Below are 26,357 nucleotides of genomic sequence, written 5' to 3' on the forward strand. Positions count from 1 at the left end.
ACCAATCACCGAGGGAGGTACACTCCCAGCGGAGTTGTCTAGCCAATTACAAAGCGGCCGCGGCGCCCTGCCGTGTAGTTTCACCAGCGACTCCTGGTTTCACCGTCCTTAACTCTTCAGGCTTTTTCGTGAGGGACGGCGACTCTGATTGGCCACTGTTGCCATTGTCGAATTTCTCCTCCAGCCAGCCACAGAACAAGGCGAATTCACCTTCTTTCCGTTCGTCTACCTTCGGCATTTTCCGCTCTTTGGGCGTGGTTTCCCAGTAACACTTTCTAATTGGTTTCTCAGGCCGATCGGCTTTTTCCGGGAGGAGCCGGGAAAAAAAGCGACGTCAGTGATTGGCTCCGTTTGGGCTTCGGCTCCCCAGCCGAAGCGGGCGGGCGCTGGGCTCGGCCGGCGATTCTCAGAGGCCTGTTACGCGGGTGGCGGGGCGCTGGGCGGTGTAAGGCTGGGTGGGGGAGGAAGGAGGCGGAGGACGAGTAGGAGGGGGGAGGGGGAGTGGGGAAGCGCCAGGCGGCTGCGCAGACGGCGCTCCTCACACAGAGCAGTCCCTGACCCCGGCGAATGCGGGCTTGTGCCGCCACCGCCGCCGCCGCCGCCGCCCGGGCCGAGTGACAAAGGAAGGAAGGAAGGAAACGAGGAGGAGCCGGCCCCGCAGCCGCTGACAGGGCTCCTGGCTGGGGGCAAAGCGCGGACACTTCCTGAGCGGGCACCGAGCAGAGGCGAGGGGCGGGAGGCCGGCCGCGCTGGTGCCGTGGGCGGGGGAGAGGGCCCCGAGGGACGGAAGCGGTTGCCGGGTTCCCATGTCCCCGGCGTGTGGGGAGCAGTTGAGGAGCCGCTGCCTGGGGTCTGAAGGAAGCTGCCTCCGCCACCGCCGCCGCCATGGCCGCTGGATCCAGCCACCGCCTGCAGCTGCTCCTGGCGCAATGAGGAGAGGAGCCGCCGCCACCGCCACCGCCACCCTCTGACTGACGAGCGACTCCGTCGCCCTCCGGTTCTCCGGGCCCCGCCGGATCCCGCGGCTGCCGGAGCCGCAGCGTTTCCCGTCGCATCTCGGAGCTACCCCCTCCCTCTCCCTCCCTCATTCCCATCCCCCTTTCTCTTCAAGCGTGAGACTCGTGATCCTTCCGCCTCTTCCCTTCTTCATTGACTCGGAAAAAAATCCCCGAGGAAAATATAATATTCAAAGTACTTATTTTCAATCAAGTATTTGTCCCCCCGTTTAACGTGATATATATTTTTTAGGATTCCCCCTCCCCCTTTCTCTCTTCCCACGAAAGGGAGGGGAAAGAATTGTATTTTTCTCCATCCCCAAATCATCTATATGTTAAATATCCGTACAGATCTGTCTTGAAGGAGAAATACATCGCTCATTTTTTTTTTCATAGTATACAAAAGGAGTGAAAGCCAAGAGGACGAAGTCTTTTTCTTTTCTTTTTTTGTTGTGGGAGAACTTAATGCTTCATTTACCATTAACCTAACACCCCAACATAAGACAAAAGGAAGAAAAGGAGGAAGGAAAAGGTGATTCGGGAAGAGAGTGATCATGTCAGGGCGGCCCAGAACCACCTCCTTTGCGGAGAGCTGCAAGCCAGTGCAGCAGCCTTCGGCTTTTGGCAGCATGAAAGTTAGCAGTGAGTATTGATTTTATTTTACACCTTTTCTCCACCTCACCCTTATAATTAGAAACCTCGAAATACCAGGATTTTAAAGCATTAGACCTCCTGATATAGCAGTCAGTCAGAGGTAATAGAAAAGGGCAAAACCTGTCTTCAGTCAAGGATGAGGCAGCTCCCTCTTTTCGCTCTCATACCCCCTCCCCCAGTCTCATTAACCTTGAATTGAGAGAATATGATTTTTATTTGGATGATTCGATTTGAAACTTATTTCTTATACTTTTTTTGCTGTTGGTAGTCAGCTTTATCAAGTGCTTGAGTGTTTCCACGTTAAGACAGTGGATGAAAAGTATTTAGAATGAAGAGAACAGGACTTGATTGATAAACCATTATGTACATTTGCAGAGTATGTCTTTTGGAATGAGGGAGAATATTTTAGTTAGCTCGAGTTTCAGGGGCTATCATAGTTTAGTATACTTAATAGAGACATTAAATGTGCCACCCTTCTAACATTTCTTTCTTGCTTGTGTGACTATACAAAATATTTTTTTCTTAATCTGGGGATGAACTTGCTCAGTAAACCAGCATTCACATGTGGAGGTGAGCATTGATTTCTCCCTTTACGAGGGTCCGGGAGCCGATAAATATCCAGCAGCAGCAGTAGCATCTCTAAATGCATTGTCTTCAATTGGATAAGTGGTTTGATGTGTTATCTCTTAACCTTCCTGTTTTGACATTACCAATCTGCCACCATATAATTTATGTTTAATCAAAAGGTAACTTGGAAGTAGGTCCAAGTTTTGATTGAGGTTTGTATTGTCATCGTGCCAAATACTGAGTATAATGTTAATTGTCACTGACTCATTGTCATTTAAGTTCAATTTTGGGATGCCATTGCATTCATTACTTGTTAAATGTTCTAGAGTAGAGGGGGTTCCTTTTTAGGACTATTTAAAATACTTTTGCTTTAGTTTTAGTCACATTTAGATAAGACATTCAGCTATGAGAATATGGGTTTAGTCCTTTCCATCCCAGCTTTTGCAGAAGGCTGTGGCCCTGGAAATAGGAATATTTGGGCTGTGTTCAGGGTTGTTGCTAGATGTATTCTTGTCCTGAATTTGTGCTGAAAAGTGCGTTCTTGAGGTGTTTGGTATACTAAGTATCTAATGTTCCAGTGTATCTCTGTTTGTGGAAATGTTTATGTGATATTTAATGACAGCTTATTTGAATGTACTTCCAGAATTTGACAAAAATATCTATGTTGTTTCCTTATTCTCTGAGAAAGGGGCATGGTGAGAGTGAAGACAAACTATTTTGTTGCCTAGGAGAATTGAGAGAAGTGAAGAACTGAGATTAAAAACACCACTAATGAAAACCAAGCATATATGTTGTTATATGAAATTGATTAGATCTTTAAGCAACATAAAATAATCACTTTAATTGAACTCAGGATTTCAATTCATGTTAGCTTTTGGAACTTGCCTGAAATAGGGTAGTCCAAGGTAATAGCTGAATAGGAGATTATTTTTGAAAGTTAAAAAAATTTTTGGTGACTAGCTAGTGGAGAATGCAGGGTATGTGAAGAGGGAAGCTGATTATGCATCTTTCAGGGAAGGGTTACACTTTCTAAGCACTTCATGGGGTCATTTGAAAGGAATACTTTAAAATTCTGGGGTAATTTTCAGCTATGATGAAGCAAATCTTATAATAGCTACTGAAGAGCCTCTTGTGGTACTGGAGTGTTTGTATGTTTTACATCTTGGTAATATAGTTTAAAAACCACTCAAAATCAGTTTTAAGTAATTGATTTATTAGATTTATTTCAGAGACCTATAATGCTAGATTAGAATGCTAAATTTTGGAACTTTCATTTTGTTTCCAGGATTTTCTTCGAAAATGACTCAATTCTTGATAGTATACATGTTGACTGAGGATGTAGTAACTCTTGTATATAGATTAAAATGTTTAATTTTCTATTACCATGTACATCAACTTAACATTTGAAATATTGGAGTTTAATGCTAATTATGTATTTTTAACTACCTTGACTTTAAAGACATTTAAAAGAAAGGGGAGTCCTTAAGCATTTGCTAGGGTACTAGTGTTCTAAGGGACCCCTGTTCAAAACAGTCACATAAGAAATAGATCTCAAAAGCTTATCATTCAGTTGTAGAGGTGAGCTATGGGAAAAAAATATTAAAACAGTAGCATGATGACTGAAGGATTATAAAATACAGATTGAATCCTTTGTTCAGAGGGACAAAGAATAAAGGGGTGAGACCAATGGGTTGGAGAGGAAGGCCTTCCCACAGAGAAGGTGTTTTAACACTGGTGTTAAAAAGGAGGCTGAAAAGATGGAGAAGCATGAAAGATTCTAGGTGGAAGGAATGTACAGAGGTACAGAGATGGTGAGTATTGTGTGAGAGGCAACAAACAACTTGGTAAATCTGAATTAAAGGGCCTAAATAGGAAAATAAGAAAAAACGGAATTTGAGAAATATGGGAAGTTTAGCTGATTGAGGGCAAAGGGGTTCTACAAAAGTTTGGTTGAGAATCAAAAGATATCTGGATTTACTGTAGGTTGCTGAACTAGATATTTAAAGATGATTTTCGCAGCTGACTTGCTGGATTAGAGTGGAGAGATGTTAAAGCCCTTTTAGGGAGTTAGTAGCATATAATGTGTATCATGGGGAAATAAAGTAAAATGTGAAGATGGGATGAAAGGAACAGATTTGAGAGACAGTGTGATTGAAGAACTGGCAGGATTTCGGATTGGACTGAGGGGGGGAATATTTGTGAAGGAGTCAGGAGTTAAAAATAAATTCTGATGTTATTGGTCTGGAAGACTTGACCGCTGAGTTATATTGTTAATTGTAATGGGAAAATTGAGAAAGTGCTGAGATGAGAGGGTAGATGAGTTCACTTTTTAAAAATTTAATATACAATAGGTTCCCTTGAAATTCAGTACATAGCAGTTAGTTACTGGCAATGATATTTGACTTTCCATTTTATTAATTGCATAGTTTCTAATTTTTCTCCAAATAAAAATAATGGATTTATATTTGGGAGGAGTAAACTAAGGGTTTTTATTTCAATACTTTTCATTAAAGTCCTAAAATAAAATAATTTTATAATAATTATAATAGTTGCATGGTAGTTTATTTGAAAACAATAAAAATACTTTTTGGGCTAAACTGTTACTTAAACATTTTAGATATTTCACATAGATAGCCTTTAATTGACTCTTTGGTACATGCTTAAAACTTGTTTTTCATAAGTAATGATTATTCTGGGTAAAACTTCTTATTTAAAATAATAATGATAATATAAGAGGTTTTACTTTGTGAAGACTCCAGCAGAAATTAAGAGCTGATTTTATAATGAGTATTTCTTTTTTTGCCTTTTTTTGTTGAGTTAAGGCATTTACCTCAAGTTTAAATCAGTATATTTGAAATGCTTCTTTTTACTTTATGTGATCAAAGTGATGTTTCCTTTTTGTTCACATCCAGGTTTACATGTTGTTAAATAAATGTTAATAACTATGCAGTTCCTTCTTTAGAATTACATGATAATTTACTCAGAATAGAGAAAATAAGGAAAGACTATCTGTGGCAACTTTGGTTAAAATACAGTAATCTTTTTGGTATGCTACTGGAGAAAATTAGCTAAGTGGCTAGGTTCAATGCTTAAATATAAGATTTGGGGAGATGAAAATAAGTCAATGAATATCATTTAAGTTTACTCATATAAAATATTTTAGATCAAAATTTTTATTAGTGAAGAGAGTAATTAATAGTAGCTACATATTATTCTGCAGTATTAAGTAGTGTAGTGATTAAAACCAAACAGCATGTACCAACTTAAAGTCCCTGTAATTCCCCAAGGAAGTTTAATCTCTTTGTGATGTTTAAAAATTAGATTATTGGAATTTAGCCAGTTTCTTGATTATCCTTGGAAAAGAGCTCATGTGTGAGACAGAAAACCAGAACATTATTTTCATTCATTTCCCAACCAGATTTGCCCAGAGTTGTTAAAGTACTTATGATGTTCATATAAGAATTACACGATTTTTTCTTGCATGTACCTGTAGAATGCTAATTGTGAAATGACAGTAAGTCACAGGCAGAAGGAAAAAACTTCAAGGGAACTCAGAGATTCACAAATCAATTTATGGCTGATTGGGAACAGCATTTAGAAAATGAGGTGACATTTTCTCATTTCACCAGCAAAGTGCAGCTGAAAATCAGTACTGGACCATATGCTGTCAGTCCCTTATATTGGACTTGTGCTGCAGGTGTGAGATAATATTTTGGAGAAACAGCAAGCGTGGGAAATCCAGAAATTTTTTAAGTGCCAGCAGCAGATTCCGAGATTGGGGGAGATCTATTTTTGTGTGCACTTTATGCGTAGAGAAGGCTGTGAAGCATGCATATGTTGACCCTGTGCCACAGTTCCATACTTTTCAATAAGACTCAAGGGGTTTAAGAGAGGGATGAGGATGGGCAGGATGTGAGACTGTGGTGTCTCTTGTGATGCTCCACCCTACAGTGGAGAATGGAGGGGCAGAGCACGTGGGCGTGACAGGAGTGCTGGTGCTGACAGGACCAACCTGATTCCCCGGATATTGTTCTAAGAACATAATCACCAGGTATAAATGAATTTGTTGGAATGTTTAGCATCATTTTCTAGCTGGTTTTTTGGGGGTGGTGGTGAAGGGAAAATTTTGCATGCTTTCAAGAATTAAGGCATTTTCATGGTTCGTAGGTTTTATAGTAGATATTGCAGTCTTTGCTCCTATTTTGGGTTATATAAATTGTCCTTGGTTATACAAATTGTTTCTGAAATTTGTTAAGTGTGGTATAGGAATGTATATTTATATAAAGATCTGTGTGAGCAGAACAGCAAGGAAAAACTGAGAGTGGACTTAAAGGAGAACAATTTGTTTTCTCACAATCTTCCTATCTTTAAATTTAAAAATAAAGGAGTATTTATTTTATTTACTAAGTTTTTATTTTAGTGTTTTTCAAAAAGTGAGCTAATAATCAGCATATAATGGACATTCAGTAAATTACTCCAATATATACTTGTGTCTGTAGGGTATTTGGTCTGGTACCAGGTATGAAGACACAACTTTGTAGATACCGGTTCTTAGTATACAATCCCCCTTCTCACTTGTGCTTATATTTTGGGGAGAAAGGTTTACTTTCAAAGGGTGTGCAAGTTCCAGTTTTGTAAATGAGGAAATCTTGTATTTTGGTGTTGAATAGTTTTCTTAGCATTTTTGGTTTGATCACTTTGAGGTAATGATGTATTTTTCTTAAATTTTGCCAAACCAGCTTTTCTTTTTGTTTCCAGGGTACCATGGCTAAGAACAGCACAAAGCTGAACCCTAACTTAGGCTTAATAGCATGGACTGGAGTTGTTAATTTCCTGATTGTCCTTTCACATCAATTTAGTAATAAAAAGTAAGCATTTCTGAGGAAGGAAGAACTATTTTTCTAGAAACTTGTATTTTAGGTGGTTATGTAACTTAGATGAATTTACAGGCTTAGGATTGAATAGGCATGCCCTAAAGCCAGAAGGTAGTAGGTAGGCAAGAAAAATATTAGAAACATTGGTACAACATAGTAACATTAAAATGCCATTTTTTCATTACCATTAATTGTATCATGGCATAATCCTTGGCTTAGCTAAGAAGGTAAAAATTAACAGGTTGCTATACTAGAAAGTGGCCATAAATAGTAAGTGAATGTTTGCTATGTACTAATCACTGTGCCAAATTCTTCACATAAACTATCATTTTAATCATTATAACAACACTAATAAGTAGCTAATACTATTATCCCCACTTTAAAGATGAGGTAAATGAGATTCAGAGATATGAAGTAACTTGTTCAAGATAACCTGGCCAGAAAGTTGTTCAGCCAGGATTTAAATCCAGGCATTATGATTTCAGAGCCCTTGTTCTTTTTTGTATATGTTATATAGAATGGATTGCTATTACCTTAACATTTAGATTTCAGAGATAAAGTGCCTTTTGCTTTTAGGCTCATCTTTAATTGATAATTTAGTAATGATTGTGTAAGACTTTTGTCATTAGTACGTCTTTGAAATTAGTTTCAGTCATGCCTCTTAGCAAATATAATACTTAGCCATTTATAGTTATCTGAATACTCCTCAGTTCTTTTAAGATGTCAGGGAAAACTTATCAAGACAGACATTGAAAATGAAAATATTAGGGCTTATACCAGCACAAGAAGAAAAGTAATACGTGGTTTTTTTTCTTCTGTTGTTTAATGTTCAATCAGAGCATTGGTTTCTATTGAACATTACTGACTGTTCATAAATAAATCTGATATATTTATATCCCCAGGTAATATTAGAATGTTATTCTCTAAATTAGCCATAATTAAGGATTATTAATTCACTTCACCTCTCTTCCTATGGGTTGTGGAAGGTGTTTTACCCTCCTTGTAAAATTTGACATTAAACTTCATGAAAGTATATTTTTATTATATATATAACCAGTTAAGTATATATTGAACATTGTTATGTTTGGAACTGTGACTCACTTCCCCCCTTTTAGTTCCCCAAAGAATAACAGCTGTGCATCAGTGTAGAATTGGGTTATTTGGAACCTCACCTTTTTGGAATTGGTTGGTAGTTGACAATCAGGAAATAAATGAAAACAGCTCCTGAACAGCTGATATCCATGAACAAATGGAGCATACACTTTGCTCTCATAGGTTGGTCTTCAGGCTTTTATTAATAGTTCTTTATTATTATTTAACACATTGTCTAATTTACTCAGTTGTCTGGTTTTCTTTTTTAAACCACAAATTAGAAGGGAATGGATGGATATTGATGTTAAGTGTTACACTACTGAAAAGAATACAGGGAAACAAGCATATTGGGATTACTTTAGTGCAAGCTCAGATAGCTCCAGGGGAAATCACTCTGTGATAACTGTTCAGAATGTTCACCTAGAGAAATTATACTAACTTAACTCTCTTTTAAAGGGGCAAGAGGCAGGAAAGTTTTTTCTGGAGAGCTGGGGTTCTGCATTAACTTCTCTTTACACCAGACATGTAATTTGCTGGTCACTGAAGTGAGGAGGAAGAGAACTGGGGTCATCTCTGTCTGATTGATCAACCTCTAGTTGGATTTCAGTGATATGTATAAGGGTACTAAAGTCTTTAGTGTGTTAGCCTAGGGTATTGTTTCTAACCCTTTTTTTTTTAAAGCTAGTCAAGCATGGTTGTTGGGGAAGACAATGTTAAATCAGCTTAGTAACCCAGAACCCTTGCACCAACTCAACTCTTTCTTCCATTGTCCATCTACATTATTACTCAGCTGCAGAGTTTTATCTGATTTAAGGTTTGTTGTCTTATTTTTTTTTTTCCTTCTTGGTATATAGGGAATTGCTGTTTGGATTTTGATCTCCTCTGTTTATGGAATGCTTTCTTATGAATTATGAATAGCTGTGCAGAAAGTAACTTTACCAAATACACTTATAGCCTGTGTAATGAGAATTGAAAAGGTGGGTATCTTAATTGTGCTGAGGAAAAAGGGTGATCGTGGCAAAGTGCTTTTCCTTCTTTTGGCGGTCTAAGAAATTCTTAGGGGCTCAATTGTCTAATGTAACAAAAAGGTTGTGTGGTTTAGATTTCTTTCTAAGGAGGTCTAACCTGTCTTGATTAAATTTGACACCCTCCACTTCTCCTTAGTCCATAAGATCATTTAATTCTTTTTAATTGACTAATCACTTTCTTCATGACTTGTGTTGAAGTTACTGAGCTGAGTCAGATACATTGCTAATGCTTGACTTTTGAGTTTGTGGAGGAAGCACCTGAAGAGTTGGAGGTGCTGCAGTTATGCTTGGCATCAGACTGATAGTATTACAGGGATATTTGCTGTCCTATTGGAATTTCAGAGCTTCTTTCCTTCCTTTCCTTTCCTTCCTTCCCTCTTTCCTTTCCTTTCCCTCCCTCCCTTCCCCTCCCTCCCTGTCTCTCTTTCTTTCTTCTCTTCCTCCCCTCCCCTCCCCTTCCTTTCCTTCTTGTTTTAATTCTTTTTATTTTTTTAGAGAGAGTCTTGCTTTGTTGGCCCAGGCTGGAGTGCTGTGGCGTGATCACAGCTCACTGCAACCTCAAACTCCTGGGCTCAAGCAATCATCCTGTCTTAGCCTCCCATGTACTACAGGTGTGTGCCACCATGCACTGCTAATTTTTTTTTTTAAATTTTTTGTAGAGAAGGGGGGGTCTCCATATATTGTCCAGGCTGGTCTTAAACTTCTGGCTTCAAGCTATCCTCTCACCTTGGCTTCCCAAAGTGCTGGGATTACAGATGTGAGCCACCATGCCTGCCAGGAGCTTTCATATTCTATACGTTATTTAAATTTTGAAGGAAAGGGGAAAGCTTTCAAGTTGGTGGAGTTTTAATAATATATAATATGTATATATAAGAGCAATACTATATCATATCTACATAATATATGGTAATAACCACAATAATTACGAATTGGTTGCTACATGCCAGATAATTGCATGTTTATGTTATTTACATAGTTTGCTTTAAATTTAAAAAGTATAATTTACTCACATGGTTCAAAATTTTAAAGGTGTTCTGTGAAGTCTTCCTTCTCCCCTGCTCTGCAACTGCCAGTTCCCTTTCCTGGAGATAGCCAGCATTACGGTTTCTTATGTTCCTTTCTATCATGGACTTGCATTTTGTGTATGTGGACCTAAATTAATTCTAGCTTTAGCAGAAAAAGTGTTAGAATTAAAATGAAATTTAAATCAATAACTCTAGAAAATTGCTATTTTTCAACCTAGTAAATTACTGAATCTGTATATCTTTGTGAAATAAGTGCAAAGGTGACAGGACTCCTCCTTTGGCAAGTAGAAGTAAAATGTTAATAGTCTTAACCATTGAACACTTAATAGCACATTTAAAATAGATGTTTATTTCATGGTAAAGAAAGAGACAAAGGATAATATATTAATATTTTTCCCTTTACCTTTTTAGTTTCCTAATATCTTTAATGAGAAAACCTGTTCTCTTGAGAGATCAGAGGCGCAGAGTACGTCAATGTCAAGGAAGCCTGTGCCTTTTACCTCTTTAAGAGCGCATGGTTTCATTCTGCTCCTAAACCAAGCACTCCTTAGTCTTTTTGAAAAAAATTATTACTTTTTTAAAGTAACATATTCATATGATTTAAGGAATGCAAATAGTACACAAAGGCTTATGATGGAACTTCTTGTCCCCCAGTCTTGGTTCTCAGAAGCAACTTTGATGATGATAGTTTTTCCTCTAGTAGTTTTTGTCATATTTTTAATTAGTATACTTTTTATTTCTTAAAATTTTAGATACTATTTTTTTGTCTTCTCATTTTGGTAGGTATCATTTAATGTCATACCTATTTCCCTTTTGCTTTCATGCTAATATAACTATACCATTATTATTATTTTTTTTATTTCAGCTCTTCATGGGGGTACAAAAGCTCAGGTTATATACATTGTCCGTGTCCCACCCATCCCCCTGAGTCAGAACCTCAGGCGTGTCCATTCTCCAGACAGTGCGCCTGGCACTCACCATGTAGTCATACCTCCATCCCCTCCCCCAACCACTCCCCGAGTCAGCACCTTCAAGCATGACCATTCCCCAGACAGTGCGCAATGCATTCATCATGTAGGCATACACCCATCCCCCCCAATATACCATTATTTTTAAACTAATTTATTTAAGTTATTTAAATTATTCTCAGTATCTAGACATGGAACAATATTCTAAGCAAGCAGTATACGATGATCACATTCCTTTTAAAAACAACTTTATTAAGATATAATTCACATATCATAAAATTTATTTATTTAATGTGTACAGTTTAGTAGTTTTTATTATACAGGTATTCACAGAGTTGTGTAAGCATCACTACAGTTTTTTTTTTTTTTTTTGAGACAGTCTCACTCCCTTACCCTGAGTGAAGTGCCGTGGTGTCAGCCTAGCTCACAGCGACCTCAAACTTCTGAGTTCAAGCAATCCTCCTACCTCAGCCTCCCGAGTAGCTGGGACTACAGGCACACACCATGACGCCCAGCTAATTTTTCTATTTTTAATAGAGATGGGATGTTGCTCTTGCTCAGGCAGATCTTGAACTCCTCAGCTCAAGCAATCCTCCTGCCTTGGTCTCTCAGAGTGCTAAGATTACAGGTGTGAACCATGGCACCCGGCCTACTACAGTCTAACTTTAGGATACTTTTGTCACTCCAAAAAGAAAGCTTGTATTCATTAGCATTCTTTCCCCATCTTCCTCTTCCCCCTAGCTCTAGGCAACCACTAATCTATTCTCTGTTTCTATAGATTTGCCTATTTTGGACATTTCATATTACTAGCCATTTATGACTGGCTTCTTTTACTTAGCATAGTATCTTCCAGGTTCTTCCATATTGTAGTAGGTATTAGTACTTCATTCCTTTTTATTGCTGAATAATATTTCATTGTATGGGAATGCCAGTATTTGTTTATCCATTCATTAGTTGATGGACATTGGGTTGTTTCTGCTTTTTTGGTTAGTATGAATAATTCCTGTCATGTACATTTGTGCACAAGTTTTTGTGTGGACATGTTTTCAGATCTTTTGGGTATATACCTAGGAGTGGATTTTTTTGTATCATATGGTACCTCCATATTTAACATGTAAGGAGCTATGAAACTGTTTCTAAAGTGACAATCACATTTCCTTTGCTTTTAAGTTTTTCAGGTTTCATTGTTGCCATCTTCTTTTTCTGGTACTATTTGAAATGATCATTATCTCAATTTTTTCCCCCCAAATGTATCATTGTATCAGACATTCTGTGGATTCCTATGTGCCCCCTACCTCCTTTTCTTGGAGTGTCCTTTTTCCTAGAGCTCCCATCCTACTGCTGGGATCTGACCTGGTTGTTCTCCAGGCCCATTGTATAGCTATCATCCTCTGATTTCTTTCATTACTCTTCAAGATTGACTCTTTTATTTCCTGGATCCCATGTATTTGTATCACTGAGTAGTTCTTATCTAATAGAATCTTGTGACATTAGCTAACAATGCCCAAAGTATTAATGTGTGGCAAATGTATCTGGAAAAGTTATCAGTACCCCCCCCCCCCATATTTGCTCTCAATGGGCATTTAAGAAACTGACACACTTTTTTTGGCAGGTATCTTAACCTTTTCAGTATCAAGACCTGAGAAATAGCTGTTCAGAGGTTACTTTGTATCATTGTGATCAAGTGATTACCATGCCAGCATGAAGCAAGTACAAAAATCTGAAAAATATTAAGCAATTGTTTAGACTAGTGCTGTTCAGTAGAAATATAAACCATAAATATGAGTTACTTATATAATTTTAAATTTTCTATGAGTCACATTAACAAAGTCAAAAGACAGGTGAAATTAATTTTAATAATATATTTTATTTAATGTAGTATATCCAAACTATTATTTCACCATGTAATCAGTACAAAAATTGTTTTTTTTTTTTTGTTTTTTTTTTTTTTTTTTGAGACAGAGTCTCACTCTGTTGCCCGGGCTAGAGTGAGTGCCGTGGCGTCAGCCTAGCTCACAGCAACCTCAAACTCCTGGGCTTAAGCGATCCTCCTGCCTCAGCCTCCCGAGTAGCTGGGACTACAGACATGCGCCACCATGCCTGGCTAATTTTTTGTATATATATTTTTAGTTGGCCATATAATTTATTTTTATTTTTAGTAGAGACGGGGTCTCACTCTTGCTCAGGCTAGTCTCGAACTCCTGACCTCGAGCAATCCACCCACCTCGGCCTCCCAGAGTGCTAGGATTACAGGCGTGAGCCACCGCGCCCGGCCCAAAAATTGTTAATGAGACATTTATATTCATTTTTTTGGGTACTAAATCTTCATAACCTGGTGAGTATTTGACACAGAATATGCTAATTTGGAGTAGTCACATTTCAAGTGCTCAGTAGTCACATATTGCTAGTGGTTATTGTGTTGGACAGTGCAAGTTTGGAATTTTGTTGAGGAATTATTTTAATTGTTTTCAAGTAATGGAAAAGGTGTATGTGGTTTAAAAACACTTCACTGATTTGTACCATTGTTTTGTTTTTAGTCATGTTTACAGTTTATTTTGAAATTTTATTTCACATTAAAGGAAGTTGAGAAATTTTTATGTTCTTTAGAAAGGTACTTACTATAGGGGGCAATGATTTTTTTCTCCCCATATTTTAGTAAAACCGTTAAAATATATATTGAAATTTTTACTGGTATGCTTGTTAGATGTTGTCATTGCCATGATTGCCCTGGTCTTGATGGAATTTATTGGTCCACATGTTCTTTGTCATATGCTGTCTTTCCTTGATGTATCAAAGACCTGCCCAGCTTTCAGAGTCTCAGATGCCACCTCAACTAGTTTGTCATTCATGCTTAACCACAAGGCATGAAATTCACTTGCGTATAACTGCTATAGCACTCTCTGTGACCCTTTTTATATTCTTTCTTGTATTCTGGTTAACTTGTCTCTCCCTGGGAGATCATTAAGTTCAATATGACAAAAAAGTATTTTACTCACCTTTGTATTTCCTGCAAAGTGGGTGACATATTTAAGTTGAAGGTAGTTTGTCATGGTGGTATGGTGAATACTAGTGGTATAATAAAGAGTTTCCAGGTCACCAAATGGTCACTCATGTTTCTAGTAACATTTGAGTTTTGATATAAGAAATTATTTTATAAAGTAAAACCTGGATTTTTGTTTAAATGTGAAGGAGCAATAGTAGGGAAAGGAATGAGACATAGTGATATAGACACTTTCTGTCATACTGTGTGCTTAACACTAAGTGACCCTGAACTCTTTAGCTGAATGAATGAAACAGTTTAGGTACTAGCTTGCACTGGTTGGTAAGCCTGGTACCTTTGAAACATTGACCTGTGAAGCTACTGCAATACCGTCAAGCCTTCTAGGATTTTATTTGGAGTGGGTGAGGATAGAAAAGAGATTTAGAACAGTGAAACCTGACAAATCAATTTCTTTTCACCAAGTAGCTTATTCTACAAAGGAGTAGAGATAAGGTAAAGAGACAATATTTAAATTTGAAAAGTCCCTTTCTCATGGATGTACTTAGGTATGTAATTGTAGTATTGTGGGGGAGTTATGAAAACTCCAGTTTTTATAGGACCTCTTTTTGGGTTGTTAAGATCATATTTGTTTGATATACTAGTGTATATTAGTATATCAATTCTAGAGCTTTCCCAGAGAGAGTCAGAAATATTAATACAGGGGCTCTGTTGCTAAATAATGCAACTTCTTAAATAGTTGTAAAATATGACTGTCCATATTTGGTTGAAAAATAAATTGCTTTCTACTGATTAGAATAATATCTCCCTCTGTGACTAACTGTGTACATTATGAGATGTTTGGCTAGTCTGGGCTACAATTCTTAGACACGGAAGAGATTTACTTGTTTTCTCTGTAAGTAGCGAGTACCTGCTATGTCCTTCTTGAACCAAGAGGATTTACTAAAGAACAAGATATAGTTTTATTTAAATTCAGTTGAACATCAGAGATAACTTATATTGAGAGACTTTTGAGTCCTTTAAAAAATACACCACCCTACGTGTGTGTGTATATGTCTCTTTCTATAGATATATAATTTCCTATCAGATTCTAGAAAATTAAAGAATGGCTGGGCACTTTGAGAGGATAGAGGAAATGTTCTAGTATTATGTTTCTGATCTACTTTGGAGGATGAGAACTTAGTAAGAAACAAAGGGTGTGTTTATCATGACTTGTAAAATGGGAGCAGGTGGGCCAATTCCTGTGGTCTTTAGAAAAGAAAGATCCCCAGAGGCAGGAAATTGTCTGACTCTACTGCCTTGGATATGGCATCAATATAAATTGTACAGTTTGTTGGCTTTCAATATTAATTTAGGAGTAAGATGTTGTTTAAAATGTAGTTTTACATTGTGTCCAAAAAATCATGTTGTTAATTTCATACATATACCTGAGAAAGGCTGTGTACTTCCTAAAATTTAGGAAAGAGGTGAGAAATGCTACTGTGGACCATGGAGTGGGAGTGGGGGAAGAAGCTACTTAGAAAAAAGTTTGTGGTTATGACAGGTATGAGTTTCCCTGGATGCTATTGGTGGCCCAGATCTTAGAACTAGAGTAATTCAGATTCTGCTACCCTTTGAGTGTTTATTGCAGCCAAGCACTATCATTTCATTTAACTTTCATAATGCTTTGAGACATTATTACCTCCACTTAATGGATTAAGAATCTGAGGTAAAAATGTAATTGATTTATTCAGGATCTTACAGCTCATAGGAAGTAGGTTCCAGATATTGAATCCAGGCCCTCCAAACTTTAAGTAAAGAAAAAAAATTTTTAGCTGGGCAGGGTGCTTCACGCCTGTAGTCCCAGCTACTTAGGAGGCTGAAGCAGAAGGATTGATTGAGCCCCAGGAGTTTGAGGCTTCAGTGAGCCATGATTGTGCCACTGCACTTTAGCCTGGGTGACAAGAGTGAGATTTTGTCTTAAAAAAAAAAAAAGAAGAAAAAATTTTTTTGAGTATTTACTATGTTACTGTACTATATACTAAGCAATTTTTTTTAAAAAATAAGTGTTTTTAAGGTATACAACATGATGTTACAAGGTACATATTATAATAAAATGGTTACTATGGTAAAACAAAGTAACATCTCGATCATTTCACATGGTTACCCATTTTCCCGCCATGTAGCAAGAGTAGCTATAATCTGCTCAGCAAAAATCCTTGGTATGATACATAATTATTAACAGTCCTTATGATTACATTAAATCTTTCCACTTATCTTGTCTATTTTACCACTTTGTATCCTTTGACCTACAATTTCCTATTTCCTCCCCAGACTCAGACTCTGATAACCTGGTTTATTCTCTGTCTCTATATATGTGACCTGTTTTTTTTTTGTTTTTTTTTTTAAAGACTTCACATGTAAGTGAGATGATACAGTATTATTCTTTCTGTGTCTGGTTTATTTCACTTAGCATAATGTCCTCCAGGTTCATCTCTGTTGTGGCAAATAGCAGTATCTCCTCTTTTTTTAAGGCTGAGTAATAGTCATTGTGTGTGTGTGTTTTTTTTTCTTTTTGAAGTTTCTTTATCCCTTCATCCACTGATAGACACCTAGGTTGTTTCCATATTGTGGCTAATGTGAATAATGCTGCAGTGAATGTGGGAATGCAGATATCTTTGTGAAATGATGATTTCATTTCTTTGAGTATATACACAGAAAAGGGATTCCTGGGTTATATGTTAGTTGTATTTTTAATTTCTTTAGGAACCTCCATACTGTTTTCTATCATGCTTGCACCAATCTCCATTCCCACTGAGGGTGTGGAAGGGTTCCCTTTTCTCTACATCCTAACCATTTATTGTTTGTCTTTTTCATAATAGCTATCCTAACAGGTGCAATGTGGTATCTCATAGTGGGTTTGATTTGCATTTTCCTGATGATTAGTGATGATGAGCACCTTTTCATATATCTGTTGGACATTTTTATGTTATATTTGGAGAATGTCTATTCAAATCCTTTACCCATTTTTAAATTGAATTATATGTTTTCGTGCTATTGAGTAGTATGAGTTGTTTATAAATCTTAGATTTAATCCTTTATCTGGTTTGCAAATATTTTTTCCGCAATCTGTAGGTTGCCTTTTCATTTTGTTGTTTTCTTTGCTTTGCAGAAGCTTTTTAGTTTGACAAAGTCCCACTTGTGTATTTTTGCTCTTGTTGTCTGTGTTTTGGTGTCATATTCAAGAAGTCATTGTCAATGCCAATATCAAGGAGTTTTCCACTTATATTTTCTTCTAGGAGTTTTATGGTTTCAGGTCTTATGGTTTAGGTCTTTTACTCATTTTGAGTTGATTTTTGTGTGTAGTGTATGTAAAATGAGGATTCAGTTTCATTATTTGCATGTGGAAATCCAGTTTTCCTAGCACCATTTATGAGACTGCTTGCTCCCTTCTATCTTATTGGTGCCTTTGTTGAAAATTAGTTGTATGTGTTTGAATTTGTTTTAGGGCTCTCAATTCTGTTCCACTGATGTGTGTGTGTTTTTATGCCAGTACCATACTGTTTTGATTACTATCGCTTTGTAATTTAATTTTAAATCAGTAAGTGTGATGTCTCCAACTTCATTTTTTCCCCCTCAGAACTGCTTTGGCTATCTGGAGTCTTTTGTGGTTCCATGCAAATTTTAGGATTGTTTTTTCTATTCCCATGAAGAATGCTATTGGGATTTTGATGGAAATAGCATTGGGTCTGTATGCTACTCTGGGTAGTATGGTCATTTTAATAATATTAATTCTTCTTTCCATTTATTTGTGTCCTCTTCACTTGTTTTTCATCAGTATTTTGTAGTACTCAGTGTATAGTCTTTGACCTTTTTGATTAAATTTATTCCTAAGTATTTATTATTATTTTTTGATGCTGTCATAAATGAATTTATTTACTTTATTTCTTTTTCGGCTTGGTTGTTATTTGTGTGTAGAAATGTGGTGGATTTTTATTTGTTGATTTTACATCCTGCAGCTTTACTGAATTCATTTATTAGGTCTGACAGTTTTTTGGAGGAGTCTTTGGGGTTTTCTACATGTAGGATCATATCATCTACAAATAGAAGTCTTACTTTTTCCTTTCTGATTTGTGTACTTTTTATTTCTTTTTCCTGTCTAATCGTTCTTGATAGTACTAACAGCGTTATGTTGGATGGAAGTGTTGAGAGCAGACATCCTTGCCTTGTACCAGATTGTAGGGGAAAAGCTTTCAGTTTCTCCCCATTGATTATGATGTTAGCTGTGAGTTTTTCATAAGTGGCCTTTATTTTGTTGAGGAAATTTCTTTCTATACCTAAACTGTTAAGAGTTTTTAATCAAGAAAGGATGTTCAGCTTTGTTGTATGCTTTTTCTGCATTAGTTGATATGATCACGTGGTTTTTGTCTTTCAGTCTGTTAATGTGATGTATCACTTTGATTGATTTGCATATGTTAAAAGCACCTTGCATGCCAGGAATAAATCCCATTTGATCATGATATATGATCTTTTTGATATGTTGTTGAATTTGATTTGCTATCATTTTAATGAGAATTTTTGCATCAGTGTTCATCAGAGACATTGGCACGTAGTTTTCTTGTGGTGTCTTTGTCTGGCTTAGGTATCAAGGTGATGCTGGCTTCATAAAACGTGTTAGGAAGTTAAGAAGTACTGCTATTAATTCTTTGAAAGTTTGGTAGAATTCATCTGTGAAGCCATCTGGTCCTGAGCTTTTCTTTGTTGGGAGGTTTTTAATTATTACTGTAATCTTTTTGTTATTGGTCTGTTCAGGCTTTCTGTTTCTTCCTGATTCAGTTTTGGTAGGTTGTATTTTTCTAGGAATTTATCCATTTCCTCTTGGTTATCAAATTTGTTGGCATATAAATGTTCATAATAGTCCCTTATGACCTTTTTTATTTCTGAGGCATCTGTTATAATGTCTCCAGTTTCATTTCTGATTTTATATATTTGTCTTCTCTTTTGTCTTAGGGTTTCTTGATTTTATTTTTTCAAAAAAGCAACTTGTTGTTTTACTGTTTTTTCTATGTTTTTTTCCTATTCTCTATTTTAAGAAATTTCTATTTTATTTAGTTTTCACAGTCCTGTGAGGCACATGTAATTTATAAATGAGGAAACTGAGGCTTAGAGGGCCATACACAGCCAGCAAGATTCAAACCACACTTTGAACTTGTTGTCTTAACAGCTCCACTATATGGCCTTTATAATTGGAAAGGGAATAGGAAAATTACATGAAATTGGATTGAAGTAAGATTTCTTAGGGTAAGGCTTAGAAACTTTTACTTTTTATAATGTTACTTACCAAGGAGAAAGTAATTGTCAGTCATATATAAGTAAAGTTTGAATTGTTTCTTCTTTGAAAATAAAAAATTTAAGAGCAAATACCTTGCTTTTAAAATTGGTCAGGCTATCTATAAAACAGTGGCTATAAGAGATGGATAAAAAGTATACTTGAAATCCATATTGCAAAATCAATTTTGAGCCAGAATTCCTTAACTGAGGAAACTGAGGCTTAAAGAGGTTAGGTAACTTTTGCCAAGGTTTCGTAGCCAGCAGGTGGCAGAGCGTGGATTCCAACCCAGGTAATTTCATCTAGAGCTCTTATCCTTAACTACTTTGTCCTAAGAGTATGTGAATATGTAAAAGTGGAGCTTTGCTACCTCTGGTGTCTTGAAGGCACCATTTGAGCCCAGTTAACACATAGTTTTGATTCAAGGCAATAAAGGAAGTGTTAACACTTCACCTACTTCCATCCTTATTATTTCCTGTGATCACTGGTCTCAGTATTTTTTGTTGTTGCTTTGTATTATTTTTGCATAGTAAGACCCTGTGTGCTTAGTTGACATTTAATAAATGATAAATACTCTAAATAATCAGTAATTTAAAACTTTGAATCTTAAATATAGAGACAAAATTTTAATATAGCAGTTCATAATCATGTTTTTCTTCTTAAGAATTATTTTTATATTGTTTAAAGGTAGTTAAATATTTTTTTTTTTTTTTTTTTTTGAGACAGAGTCTCGCTCTGTTGCCCAGGCTAGAGTGAGTGCCGTGGCATCAGCCTAGCTCACAGCAACCTCAGACTCCTGGGCTCAAGCGATCCTACTACTGCCTCAGCCTCCCTAGTAGCTGGGACTACAGGCATGCGCCACCATGCCCGGCTAATTTTTTTTTTGTAATATATATTTTTAGTTGGCCAGATAATTTCTTTCTATTTTTAGTAGAGACGGGGTCTCACTCTTGCTCAGGCTGGTCTTGAACTCCTGACCTCAAGCGATCCATCCGCCTCGGCCTCCCAGAGCTAGGATTACAGGCGTGAGCCACTGCGCCCGGCCTAAAGGTAGTTAAATATTAATAGAAAGAATTACTTTTTAATTCTCATCACTTGGAGAAAATTTTCTGTGCCTCTGAGTTGAACTTTTCTTATTTGAGGAGTGTTTTAAGTGTCAAATTATAATAAAATCCTGTGATGATACAAAATTTTGATGTACTGTAATTGGCTCCCATCCTCTGCCATGCCTGTTGTCTGCAAGTGAGGGGCCAGACATTTTGTTTGAAATAATTAACTTAGTTCATACATTTCTAATAAATAAAACCAAAATGTGATCTTTTCCTTCCCTTTCCCTTTTGGTCTGTAACTGGAAGACTAGTGGAAAAATACTGTTTTCTGTTAACTTTGCAATAACATGCCTGTTTTTTATGCAGTTGGATTTTTTGTACCACACATAGAAGAGCATGTCTGTGTCTTAATGTACAGCATTTAATATATGGAATACTCATATCTGGAGGTACTTATTTGCCAGCTCAACTATATAGAATTAAAGTAGGAATTAGATAGTAATAAAAATGAACCATGAAAAGCCAAAAGAGTTATAACAGAATCTGAAGAAAATATATATTTTTTAATCTATATGAAAGTCCTTTGGTTATTGTTTCCCACAGTAGTCACTCTACATAATGTTATGCTGTAATAAATATTCAGTGGCCAAAGAAGTTTAGGAAATGCTGCTTGTAGCATCCCTCAAAGGACTGGTATTTGGATCGTTGGAAGTTATGCCTTAGGTTTATATGTACCTTGCTTTTATTTGAGAAGGGAAGGAAGCCAATATTTAATGAGCATTTATTCCACAGGGCATAGGTGGTATCTCCATTTTATAGACCAGGAGCCTGAGGCCCTGCTGGTAGTAATGGGCAGAACTGGGACTATATTCCTAATCTGTCTTATTTCTAAGTTTTTGCTCTTTGACCTTATTATGCCACGGTGTGATTGTAATGAACTGCTGCCCATTGGATTTTACTCCCTAGAAACAGCAATTCAGCAACAATATTAAGGAAAGACTAAGCTGGCCTATTTAGGGAAGAAGGAAATTATAATAAATTGACTGTCTGACACATCCTTTGCTTTGTATAGATCAACTTCATTGTTCCATGGTGGAAGATTTCAGACAACACTATAAAGTGCTTTTTGAGTGAAATTTGATATCATCTGTAGGTATTCTCTAGCTTTTTATTTATGTTTGATATTTTCAGGCCATTCTGTCCCCCTCTGGTCAGGTATGGTAGAGCTTAGGCAAGTTAATTAACTTTTTATAGCTTCATTTTCCTTATCTAGAAGTGATGATGATGATCCTTATCTTTTGGAGTGATTGTGAGGCTTAAAGGAGGTAATTGTGCAGCTGCTATTGTTATTAGCAGTTGTAATAATAATAAGCCTTAGGTTGTGTTGTTAATGCTCTGTATCCTTTTGTATTTTTTTTTAAACTGGTGTGTATAGGGTGGTTATAAGGAAAGTCTCCAGATCTTCCTCCCCATCCCTGTATATTTATTTGAGAAAAAATAACCATCAGATGCCTTTTGAAATAATGGATGGGGAACCTGCAGCCTCAAGGCCACATGTGGCCCTCCAGGTCCCCAAGTGTGGTCCCTTGACCGAGTCCAAACTTCGCAGAACAGATCCCTTTATTAAGAGGATTTGTTCTGTAGAATTTGGATTTGGTCAAAAGGCCACATTCAAGGATCTAGAAGGCCACAGATGGCTGAGCAGTGGTGCAGTCATAGCTCATTGCAGCCTCAAATTCTTGGGCTCAAGTGATCTTCCCACCACAGTCTCCTGAGTAGCTGGGACTACAGGCATGCTCCACCATGCCCTGCTAATTTTTAAAAAATTTTCTTGTGAAGACAGGGGTCTCAATATATTACGCAGGCTGGTCTTGGACTCTGGCCTCAAGCAATCCTCCTGCCTCAGCCTCCCAAAGTACTGGGATTACGGGTGTGAGTCCTGTGGCTTGCCTTGTTTGTTTTTGATGTGAGATGTGTATTTTAAGTATATCTGATATTCATATGGTCAATCTTTTTAGACTCCATGTTTTTCTTCTGAAAACTATTTTCAGGCTATTCTGTATTCAGTGGCAGTTTGGTTTGCGTTAACTGTTGGGTATTAAGTATTTAATTAGATTTTAAATATGATGGACACACTCCATTACTATGGGATGTGATGATCTTACTTTTCCCCAACTGGGATGCCTATAGCCATGTTCAGTAGAGTTAACGTAAATAGTCTAAGATGCACTCTGAAAACTTGAATTACTTAGGACCATACAGAACCACTAAGGCTATTATTAATACCTGTGAATTGAATTAACAGAATACTGTATTTTTTTCTTCTATTTTATTCCTTTTTTCTTAATTTTGGGGAACTGAGGCAGAGAAGCCCCCCCCCCCGCCGAAAATTTTCTTCTTCCTTCATAGCTTTCTGTTTCCTGCTTTGAAATAGTCAGAATCTTTGGGAGCTCTAAGGACATCAAACAGTTTTTACAGTTTGAGGCAGAGTAATTTTCATGGAAATATCATTCTCATAAAGTACTCTTTGTCTTTGCCAGGACATTTTTAAAGGAGCAGCTAGTAGCCCCTCACTGCTTTGTCATTAGCTAGGGTGAGGGAAGGGAAGAATGAGTCACAGTTTCCTTCTTTCTCCTTTTCTCCCTCTCTTCTCCCTTTCCCTTACCACTTAGCTCTCTGTGGGTACTGAATTTGGCTTCCAGTAGAATGGAGTAATTTTTATTAAATTTTTTGTGTTAGGGAGCCTGGTACTCCCAAACAGATGGTGAATATTTTCCATTTTGGGATTTTATTTTTAAATTAGTTCTAAATTATTAAGAAGCTTTCAATTTTATGAAACTAGATAGAATAGTGCAATAAGCCCCCATGTATCTATCACCCATTTTTACAATTGCATGGCCAATCTTGTTTCATCTAGACCTTCATTCATTATGACCCCCAAATATTTTTAAAGCACATTTCAGACATACATTTTTGGCAAATATTTTATTATATATTTCTAAAAGATATGGATGCTTAAGACACATGTAACCACAGCACCATGATTCTGCCTTGTAAAAATTGAAAAATTTCTTAACACTATCAGATCTAGTCAGTGTTCATATTTCCCTAATTGTATCTTTCTTTTTCCTTAAAAAATTGGTTTGTTTGAATTAGGATCCAAGGTGACAAAGTTCATAGCATTTGGTTGCTATTTTTAAATATCCTTCGAATTGATGATAATTTTTCTTTGCCTATCTTTTTCTTGCCATTTATTTATTGAAGAAATCAGATCATTTGTTCTTTGGAATTTCTCACATTTTGGATTTTGCTGATTGTATCCTTGTGATCACTTAACATGTTCCTCTATTCCCTGTATTTCTTGCAAACTGTTGGTTAGACTTTTTAAAAGTCAGATTATTTTATTAGGTGGTTTTCAGTGCACACAACCTCTGGCTTAGGATGGTTCAACTTATGATTTTTTGACTTTATGATGGTGCAAAAGTGATACACATTTAGTAGAAGAAGCTGCACTTTGGATTTTGATTCAAAATTTTTTATAGTTATTAAATTGGCTTTGTGTTAGGTGATTTTTTTGCCCAACTGCAGGCTAACGTAAGTATTCTCAGTGTGTTTAAGGTAGGCTAGGTTAAGCTATGATGTCTGGTAGGCTAGGTGTATTAAATCCATTTTTGATTTACAGTATTTTCAATTTACAATGAGTTTATTGGGATGTAACTCCATTGTAAGTCAAGGAGCATCTGTATTTCCTATTGCATAACATTAGATGGCATATGATATCTAATTACCTCTCTTTTTGTGATGTTATGATTGATCACTGGATTTATCCTTATCAGCCCATCCACCATCCATTATAAAAGTTCAGCCTTTCATTTAATGGTTTTAACAGTTGTTGATGATCAATGTTTAGATCAAGGTTTTGGCAAACTATAGCTTATGGACCAAATCTGATCTACTGCTTATTTTGTAAATAAAGTTTTTTTTGGAATGTAGCCACATTTGTTCCTTTACATATTGTCTCTTGCTGGTTTTGGGATACAGTGGCAGAGTTGAGTAGTTAAGACAGACTGTGTGGCCTGCAAAGCCTAAAATATTTACTGTCTGGCCCTTTATGGGAAAAATATGCTGACCCCAATCCAGATCATGACTTCATTAGAGTTTGCCAGTGGTGATATTATATTATTCCTTTTGTGTTTTGTAGCTGGAGTTTTTCTATAAAGAAGTTTACCTTGTCAATTATATGATTATCCTGAGGAAAAGCAGGATAAATGCTTGATTCTTTAACTAGTATTTGATGGAGGTGGCCAGTGAGGTGTTTTCCTTTAAGTACGTATTTATGTGAACTCCTGGTTTTGAATATGTTTGATGTTTTAATTTACTATAGTTACTCTTTTTAATTCTGAAATTGTTCCATTTTTGCCATTGTGAGCCCCTTCATGCTGGCTCTTTTATCCTTCTGTATAACCTCTGTGGTATTGGTAACCCTGGTTTCTAGTTTGACAAGCTGTTCCAGGCTCATCTTATACATCACCTGTCTCATATCTAGAACCAGTAATTTCTCTAAGGGATTCTGATTCCTTTTAGTGGGAAATAGTATTTAGAGACCACAGTTTGGGTGTTTGTTGGTATGGGTTGGTGGTTGTTTTTAGGATCTTTTAGTGGACAGAGCTAGGTTGTGGGTGTGTGTCTGTGTATGTGTGATTTTTTTTGTGTGTGTGTTAAAATATACATAATATTAAATTGACCATTTTAACCTTACTACTTTTTATATCTGCATAGCACTCTTAATTTTTTTATTCAAGCAGTTCTATATTGATGGACATTAGGGTGTTACATAGGGAAATTCTGGTGGGACCAGATGCTTGGTCTTCTGGCACTTAAACTTTAAGATATCTTATTTTCATTTTTATTAGAACGATGTTTTACCACAGATATTCAAAAGTTCAGACTGTACTTAATAAAAAGTTTCAAGTTTTCTCTGATTCTCCTCTGCCTGCTTTTCATTGATTCCTATCTCCAGAAGTTACTACTAATAAGTTAATTCAAAACTTTTTTTTAAAGGCATGTGCAACACTTACACTCTACAAATGTTTTTTCTAAAACAAAATTGGGGTCATATTTTGAATCATGAATATTCTGCAACTTGATTTTTTTTTTAATGTAGCATTATCAGTTTGGGTAATGAGGAAAGATTCCTGAATATAAATAAGACTTAAAAAATGATTTTGAGACTTTTTTCCTGTCATTAATACTGGATATGTATTTTGTGTGGGTGCGTGTGTATGTATGAATGTGTGCTTCCTAAATTTTCTGTATTGTGATCACACAGATTTCTAAAATCCATAAAGTGGTGTGTGTGGTATCGTCTCTGTAGACTCAAACTTATGTTTGGAAAGAAATTGAGAAAAATTTTATTATTGTAATCTATTATGGTTTAATACTAAAAGTAAATCCAGATAAAATTGGAATGCCTATTAACCACCAGAGTTGAATGGCAGTTTCTTAAAAGCAGGGAAAAACCTTGCCAATCTTGTTCATTACTGGGTCCCTAGCACCTAGGACAGCGACTCCCTCCCTATTTTCATTCTCTGTTTTATGTATTGCCATATGAATTATAACTGGATCACTCTATACAGACTGTTCTGTGTTCTTCTTTCACTTGCCAGTATATCATGGATATTTTTCCACATCAATACTTATCTACTTTATTCTTTTTTTTTTTTTTTTTTTTTGAGACAGAGTCTCGCTCTGTTGCCTGGCTAGAGTGAGTGCCCTGGCGTCAGCCTAGCTCACAGCAAC

General features: G+C 36.6%; 1 protein-coding gene across 2 annotated transcripts in view; it reads left to right on the forward strand.

Annotated features, from left to right (window-relative positions):
- Window positions 1-1,213: 1,213 nt before the first annotated feature.
- The window catches only part of GSK3B (glycogen synthase kinase 3 beta), a 187,530-nt gene continuing 162,386 nt past the window's right edge, over window positions 1,214-26,357 (forward strand). For both annotated transcript variants that reach the window (XM_045540187.1, XM_045540188.1), the window contains exon 1: window positions 1,214-1,637. In XM_045540187.1, the coding sequence (XP_045396143.1) occupies window positions 1,550-1,637 (88 nt within the window). In that variant the 5' untranslated portion in view covers window positions 1,214-1,549. The remainder of the gene's footprint in view (window positions 1,638-26,357) is intronic.

The sequence above is a fragment of the Lemur catta genome, chromosome 1, assembly GCF_020740605.2.
Source record: "Lemur catta isolate mLemCat1 chromosome 1, mLemCat1.pri, whole genome shotgun sequence".
Taxonomy (NCBI): Eukaryota; Metazoa; Chordata; class Mammalia; order Primates; family Lemuridae; genus Lemur; species Lemur catta.